This window comes from Monopterus albus, unplaced genomic scaffold, assembly GCF_001952655.1.
Source record: "Monopterus albus unplaced genomic scaffold, M_albus_1.0 scaffold69.1, whole genome shotgun sequence".
Classification (NCBI taxonomy): domain Eukaryota; kingdom Metazoa; phylum Chordata; class Actinopteri; order Synbranchiformes; family Synbranchidae; genus Monopterus; species Monopterus albus.
Window position 1 is genome coordinate 3,219,052 of NW_018127949.1, and position 8,383 is coordinate 3,227,434.

An 8,383-nucleotide genomic window follows, 5' to 3' on the forward strand; every position below is an offset into this window, starting at 1 on the left:
TGGCATTGGAAATCTACACTCCTGAGCGTTTCAGTGCAACAGCTGACATAGTGATCAACCTGCTGGACACAAACGACAACATCCCCAAATTCACATCCGAGTATTACATTGCCAGGATCCCAGAGAACTCTCCTGGAGGCTCCAGTATTGTGTCTGTAACAGTGAGTCAGCCATGAATAACCTCTGCTTTAACCTGACCAAAGTGATTATATAATGCACCAATCCAAGTGCGGTTCATCAGATGAAAGCAGCTTGTCGCCTGACAAAAGGCTTAGCTGTCCCTGGCTTTGTTTTTGTTGTTCCTAGTTATGAAATTCATGTCTCCATGTGCTTTGTGTTGTACCCCAGGGAGGGGTATTAGTAATAGAACTATTGGCACATTTCTCAGCCTTTACACTGTATGCATCCTGCAATCAGACAATGTGTCCAAGTTATACGGTCTTGAGTAAAAAGCTTAATTTTGCCCCAAGGTCATGCTGACCTACACTTCCATCCCCACTCAACACAGGAAGAGACTTATAGCTTGCCCCACCCAGTCTCCATGAGTTTAAGAACCTAGCTAACTATATTAAATTAAATAAATCTGATTGGTAGATAATCTTGGTTTAGTGTACATGCTTTACTGTATGTGCTATAAGTATTTGGCTTCTAATCTCTTTCCTATTTGTTTCCCCCTCCAGGCAAATGATCCAGATTCAGGCCCTTGGGGTGAAGTCAAATACATGATTTATGGATCTGGATCAGATTTGTAAGTAAAAGCCTTTCACTCCTGCCAGTTTAGGTTCGATCTGATCAGATACTTAACTCCTACACTGCCACAAAGCACATTTCCTGAACTAATGTGCGGTTTTTATGTTGATATGACTCAAGACTGCTCAGATACTCAGGGTGCTTGGTAAACTCGGTAAACAGGACATCAGTCTTGATTCATCTTTGTCTCTTTGATGGAAGAGGTAAGCAGGAAACCCATTTGATTGGCCCCTCTGCTGCACTAACAGCTCGCTCTAAAATGGCTGCAAGATGCTGGCTAATCTCCTAATTGGATTGGAGGGTTAAAAATAGACAGCCTGGCCCGTCTCACATAGGGAGAGCCAATTAACGTGCAATGTGACAGCTGGAGCCACAGAAACGGCAGCTTTGAAAAGCAAGGCAGCATGTAGTGAAGAAAAAGTGAGAATTTATGCTCATCTGCAGGCAGCGACCTGAGTTAATTGCGTGAAAGTTATCAGTTTCAAGGAAACTTGTGAACTTTCACAGTGGAAAACAAGACAGAAAAGACAGCTGAATAAAATAGAAGAAAGTCTGATGTTGAATTATAAAGCACCCTGAAAGCACAGACCTACACCAAATGTAGAAATGTATGTATGTATGTATGTATGCCTGTATGTAAGATACATATGCCATAACATCTTGGTAGTTATTCTGAAGGTAAAAGACCAGACACAATCTTGGTGAACACTGGTGCAGTCTATCACATGGCAAGGGGCGTATCATCATATCTGACAACCAGTGCAAAGTCAGAAAATAGAAATTTTGTGGATCCAGATCTTCATAAAAATGCACACAGTGCAAAACAATTAGGCTAAAGTTGTGGTTAGTGGCCGTGCATTTTGAAGAAGAGTGTGCATGACATCAAAACAGGGCTAAAGCTGTTCATTTTGTCAAAGAGAGTAATGACAGTACAAGTAAAAATAACCCCATGCCTAGAAAAAGTGGCAAAAAAACTAAAGGAAAACTGTATCGCATACAGTATGATAATGCAAATTAAAAAGTCTTTTTCAGAAAACTGTTAAGGCTAAAATAGGCTCACATCTCAGGAACCTGTTAGAGATAAATGAAGACTTAGTGATGTTGATAACTTAAACTATTTACCCTCAAGGAGCATACGAAACAGGAGGAAGAAACTAAACTGAAATGCTTTATATGTTATATACATCACAATACCTTAGACCAAACAACATCCTGATTTTATAAAAATAGGTAAAGATAGATAAGATAGTTTTGGTATCTCTTAACCTAAACCTAAATAAAACTTTTTTTTTTACTGCATATTGTTAAGTCACACGGATTCACTTTGTAATCATAGTATATTTTTACAGCATGATCCCTGTGATAAAGGATGGAAATCTGCTTCTTACACTGAACAGCTGATGTGAGTCACGTAGAGATTCACAGGATGTGATGTAAATATCACTCGTGCTTTGAATTAGGAAGCCTATATTAGAAACACCCGGTTCGTTGGTGTTTGACACTGAATGTACAGGTGTGACACACATGCTGTGCTGTTCTGAACTGCAGGTTTGCCATCCACCCATCATCAGGCCTCATCTCCACACAGCCCTGGACCAGCCTGGATGCGGAGGTCAGGTCAAAGTACAACTTCTACATCAAGGCTGAAGATTCAGAGGGAAAGTACAGCGTGGCTGAAGTCTTTGTCACCGTCCTCGACATGAACGACCACTGCCCAGAATTTGATGAAAAACTTCAGGAGAAGACCATGATCATTGGGACACCTGTCAGAGTAGAGGTATATTAGTTTTTCTTTTGTATTTTCACCCTTGTGCTGAAAGGCAGTTTTGAAATCAGTGTGATAAAAACACTAGTGGTTTGTGATAATTAGAATTTGTGTACACACACAAATCCTATCAAAGGACCAAAACCAACTATGAACCAATTCATCCAGTGTTGTCTTTGTATGCAAAGTCATATACAGTATACATTAGTTCTCTGTGTGACAGCACTCCATTGTTGTATAATAACAATGAGTGAGTCACACTGTTGTACTGGGTGACATATTCCTTCATTACACAACATAGTCTAATTTGATCATCCTGGTGCTGTAAATTCTTGCTAGCTTACCAAATGTGTATTCATCTGCAGCTGACAATAGTCCCCAACAAATGGCTACTCCTTTTGAGTAAGATAAGGTAAAAACTATAATGTTCTTTTCTTTTTTTAGACTTAAGTGGGAAAAAATCAGCTCAAGGCTGAGAACCACATACAGAGCAGGGTTATTATAAAGTAACGAAAGCTGAACTAACATATTGCTATTTTTTGTCTTTTCATGGGATTTGTTGATAATAAAAATGTGTAATAAAGCTAGCCACATATTTTAACATAAAGTCAAAGTATTGATAGTTATACAGTAGTATAATTTCCAGCTATATTGAGGTGTGACAATATACTTAACTCAACATCAAATGAATCATGGCAGCGTCGTCCCTGACCTCTCTTCTGAAATGATATATCATCTATTATGCAAGCATTTGAAATGACTGAACTATGCAACCAATTTGTGCTGTTCTCTTACCTTTTACAGGCAGTGGATGAAGATGCAGAGTCACCAAACAACGTCATCGAGTACTCCATCATGACAGCTGATCCCGACAACGCATTTGATATCAACGTCAACACTGGCGAGATCAAGCTGAAGCCATACATCAAGTCCATGGAGATTGTGCAGAACATCACCAAGCAGAAGGACTGCAAATGGTCTCTGGTGGTCCAGGCCAGGGACCAAGGGTCTCCATCCTTCAGCACAACAGCAGTGGTCAATATCGATATCACTGAGGCGGTAAGACCTGCTCTGACTCGTAGCATGCTGTCAGCATTTTCTCTTCCCAGCCTGAGCTGTAGCTTAAAACAGTTTTACATATGATAGTAGGCGTTGTGTTCATGCTATGCAGCTGCTAATTCAGCATCCTTGCTTCAGCCAGTTACATTTCCATTGACCTCATCTTTTTAAAGGATGGTAATTTTTATGGTTTTATTATGATCACTGACTCCTATCAAAACCAACCATGAATTTATCCTACTAAGTGATATCTGTGTGATCACAGCCTGATGAAGCTAATCATTTATTGTCCAAAGCTGTTAAAGCTGCATTAACCGGTTTTTAGGATACTCGTTAAGTTGGTATGGTTAAGAAGCATGCCAGTGTAAGAAAGCACTTATATACACAGCCAGAAGACATGGAACAACACTGACATTCACTTAGAGTCATGTGTTTCTGGCCACCTGATGAATGAAATCCAATATCCACTTGCCTTTAGCTCAATTTTGGTCTCCCCCATCTTCAGAGAAAATATCTGGCTCTGAAGCTTCTGCAAGTTCCACCTTTACTATCAGCCGATTTTTAACTTCTGCCTCTTGTTGATGGGCAAGTAGTGTTCAGGGGGTTTGTTTCAGCTTTTTTGCTGACAACAGCAGCCTACTGCTGCTGGACACAAGGTTGATGAGAGCATTGAGACAACCATACAGTAAATGTGTTATGAAACTCAAAGTATTGTGGTCTTTGTTTGCTTCCTAACAACTGGCTGTTGATTGGTGCAGCTTTAAAAACACACAGTCATACTATTGTATCTGTGTGTGATATTCCTTTTTTTTTTTACAATGAACAAGGCCAATGTAGTTTATTCCCCTCAGCAGCACAAACACAGAACCACATCTCTGAAAATGCTTAGCAATGTCTGCTTGACTCATTGTTTCATAATAAACTACACAGGCCATGTTCTTTATAATGAAGGAATATACCACCACCTGATGCAGTGACATGGCTCTTTTTTGGACAAAATAGCAAAAAATGTTCCAGTGTCCCAGTCACAAGATAAATTCAAGGTTGATTTTTGGTCTATACAGGGGATTTATTGATTTAAAAGTAAAAACAGATCAAATAAAACCATTTTTCATTTACATTAACTTCAGTTTTCATCATACAATGTTGACATCATGCATTCATTCCTTCACTCTACATGGTGAGATGACTCAGTGTATTTGGTTTTGTTTCTGTGTCGTGTATCGTGCTTTTCAGATCAAAGGTCGAATTATTTCGTACATCATTGGCCTCAGCAAGCGTCCAGTGACGGTTTTTGGAATTTGTTTGAGCATGATCACTTCCCTCATTTTACTAACAATATGCATATCCACAGTCCTGTACTGTAACGCAGTGAAAAAGTCCAGGATCAACCCTGAGAGTAACTATATTAAGGTGGCCCGCAGAGTCAAGTAAGAAATATTTGGGACCTGTAGATTGTTCATTTATTACGGAAGCACATTGCATTCACCAAAGAAAAAAAATTGGAGAATCTTATCTCATCTTGTAATTACGAGAAGAGGCTCATAGTTATAAGGATCTCGTAATTATGAGATCCAGATCTTATAATTACAAGGCCCTTGTAATAAACACGGGAGAATCATTGTCACATGAGACTGAGATTGCACAGGGATCTAAATCACACTCACAAAACAATTTATCGTGCAGCTCTAATAAATATCTGTTTCAATAGACTTCTTACAGCGGTTACAACTATCACTAAATTATTTGGATACTAAAGAATTCATTAAACCTGATGGCCAGTTCTGCAGCGTTCCAACCCATGCATTGTCTTGTAATTATGAAATATGATATGATCTTGTAATGATGAGATCTTTTCTGTAATTATGAGATTAGGTTCTTGCAATTATGAGATAGTAAGTCATCACTATGAGATCCTCCAGGTTTTGTCTTTTTTTTGATGAATGCAAGATGCTTTCATAATTCATAACTTTTAAAAAGATTTTCTTTTTTTTTTTACTGGTTGATTATTGTCTGTAAAAGAGTACTGAGCACATTTGAAGAAATAATATGACTATTTTTTCTGTTTGCCTTTTAGTTTTGCTTTTTGATTGAACAATACTGTAAATGGAAAAGTTTCATCATCAAAGATACTTTTTTAGAGCATTACTCAGAGTATTTGGCTGGTCTAAGAGACTCAGATGGAGCAGTTAACTTGGGGTTTAAACCTGGATTTGTTCAATTAATCTCTAATTTTCTCATGTAATCATGCAGTTCATTGTGCTTTGGCTTTAGGTCATCATTATTTTTCAGCCCTCATCAGTCACATGCCAAAGAAAAAATCCCAAGGCACAACACTGTCAGATGCATTCCCAACAACTAGCACTGTGCCTAGTTTTTTTGCATCAGCAGTCCTGTACTATGGGACAAAGAAAAACAGATGACTGAGTGTGGAAGTGTTATATCACTGATAGGCAATTTGTTTGGGCCTCCTCTGCCAGTGCTTTGCTCAGCCATCTCTAATGCTTGCATGCTTTGGACAAATGCTGCATTAACGCTTGGATTCTGTCCCTTGGACTCGATTTAAACTATTTTATTTGTGCTCTTTTACAGACTCCTCTCAAGGGGCCTATGGCAGCCTTTTTAATGAAAAGTAGGGACAATCCTATGAAAGCTCTAGGTATGGTCACTTTTATCATTAGCACGTTGGTAGGGCTGACTGTCTTGATCTCTACGGCTATGTACATGCGCAACTCAAAGTCCAACAGGATTATGCCGACACGTCGCATCATTAAGAGACGACCAAGGGATTGGCAGCCCAGGACCTTCAAGATGCCCGTTATCAAATTTGGCAACCCTGCAGACAAGCTCCTCATCAGTGACCCAGAGAGCAGCCCCCAATGGGACACCAGCAGCCCCCGGCAGAAGCCTCCAACCCCCAGTGCTCCTTGTCTGCCGCCTGCTCCCCTGTCTTACACTCGACCAAGTGAGAGGCCCCACATGGTCCCAACAATATCTGGTGCGCTGGCCTCCAAAGGCTCAAAGAAAGTTAAGTTTAGTCATCGTAAAGAGGGAAATATCAGCTCTGCTTTAGTGTCAGAGCTTAAAATGAAGCTGGAGCAGAAAATCATTGAAAGCAACCAAGGCTATTATTAACTCTGTCACACAAACATCGTTTGCCTGGTCCATTCTTTGACGACTCTAAGCTCTTAGCTCATCTGATGTCTGAGAGTTCTCACCTCAACTACCCTCAACTACGTGATGATCTGGCAGGTAAGGAGAGGAGAAAGCTTGTCGGTGATCCAGTCATAGATAATTCGCCACACTGCCATCTTGAGGGGGATTACATCATCTAACAGTAAGAAGCACTACTGCAAACTGCCCAGGGAGAGGATTAGTAAGAGTTACTGTGTATACATACCTTCCTGAAAAGTGTAATTTTACAGACCCTGAAATGTGTTTGACACAGAATTCAGATTTCAGCCACTAAATCCTGAAACAAAGCCCACTGGAGAAAGCAGTTGGATGACACGGTCATGACAAAAACACCTCTGCTGCTCCTGAAGTGCTAAAGGATCTGTGTGTTAATATTTTTAACTGTGTTACATCAGCCGCTTGAAAGCTGAGAAATTGCTTTTGTACAATTACAATGTGCCACTGTAGGTTTTCAGAGTAACACAAGCTGAGTCATTTTTATTTAATGTATTGTATAATTCTAGGAAATTGCTTTTATATTAACATGGGCCATTTTTAAATGTACAGCACTGTATTAATTTTTAGTATATGTCAAGATACGAACATTTCTCAGTTGCAGCAGTAAATAACAATATACAAATGAAACCATCTAACTCCACTAGTGAGATTTTGTTGGTAAAACTTTGTTGTATGCTTAAAATTTTCAAGCCCAGATTGCTTTGTATATAACCTGCTTGGACATTTCCTTGATATTTAGATATAGAGTCTGTGTCAAACATGTAGGGTTTACACACAAGTTACTTTCCATGTTACTCTACAATGCCTTCAACTGTAGGCAAATAAAATTAAGACATTTAATTGCTGTAACACACCTGACAATATCTTAACTTATACCTTTAATAAGTTGAGATAACAATATACTGTATCTTAACTATAAATTACAGTTGCCTGGTTCTTCAAAGTAACGTACGTATTGTCTGTACTGTCTTGATTTTGAATAAATATTTGACAATTATTTGGTCTGTGCTCTAGTGTTTTCCATACACTGTAATAGTTTAATCTAGAACAGGTTTAGTTTAATTAATGTAGAAACATTTAGTAAAGAGAAAAGCCAAAGATTTCAAACATAGTACACATGTGCTGCACTGAAAAGTACATTTGCTAATGCAATGGTACAATTTAGTTTTTTTAGTTTTATTTATTTATTTTTTTACTTGGGTATTGATACTCTTTACATTTTAAAAGGCAAATTCTGTACAGTATTATTTATTTATTTATTTTTATATTTCACTACATTTGTTGACAGTATAGCTACTCATCGCTTTGCAGATTAAAACATCTGTATAACAAGCCTGTAAAATAAGATGCATTGTTAAAGATTAAACCAGTGGTTCTTAGCATTTTTGGCTGGTCATTACAATAAAAAAATTGGCTTTTTTGTTTTGTTTTGTTTTTTGAAAATCAGGTGCTCACGTCTGTTACTCAAATGTAATGCCAATAGGAATTCTGACTATTGACATTTCCACCGATCAGTCATAAGATTGTGACCACTGACAGGTGAAGTGAATCACACTGATGAGGTCGTTACAGCCACCTGTCAGTGGGCGGGGTTTATAAGGCAGCAAGACAACAGCG

At 38.7% G+C, this 8,383-nt stretch overlaps 1 protein-coding gene across 1 annotated transcript in view; it reads left to right on the forward strand.

Moving 5' to 3' along the window:
- LOC109963097 (cadherin-related family member 1) overlaps positions 1 to 7,759 on the forward strand; it is a 14,332-nt gene extending 6,573 nt beyond the window's left edge. Inside the window, exons 15-19 of the mRNA XM_020605382.1 lie at positions 30 to 161; positions 681 to 748; positions 2,299 to 2,527; positions 3,320 to 3,574; positions 6,167 to 7,759. Of these exons, the coding sequence (XP_020461038.1) occupies positions 30 to 161; positions 681 to 748; positions 2,299 to 2,527; positions 3,320 to 3,574; positions 6,167 to 6,709 (1,227 nt within the window). The 3' untranslated portion in view covers positions 6,710 to 7,759. The remainder of the gene's footprint in view (positions 1 to 29; positions 162 to 680; positions 749 to 2,298; positions 2,528 to 3,319; positions 3,575 to 6,166) is intronic.
- Positions 7,760 to 8,383: the final 624 nt, after the last annotated feature.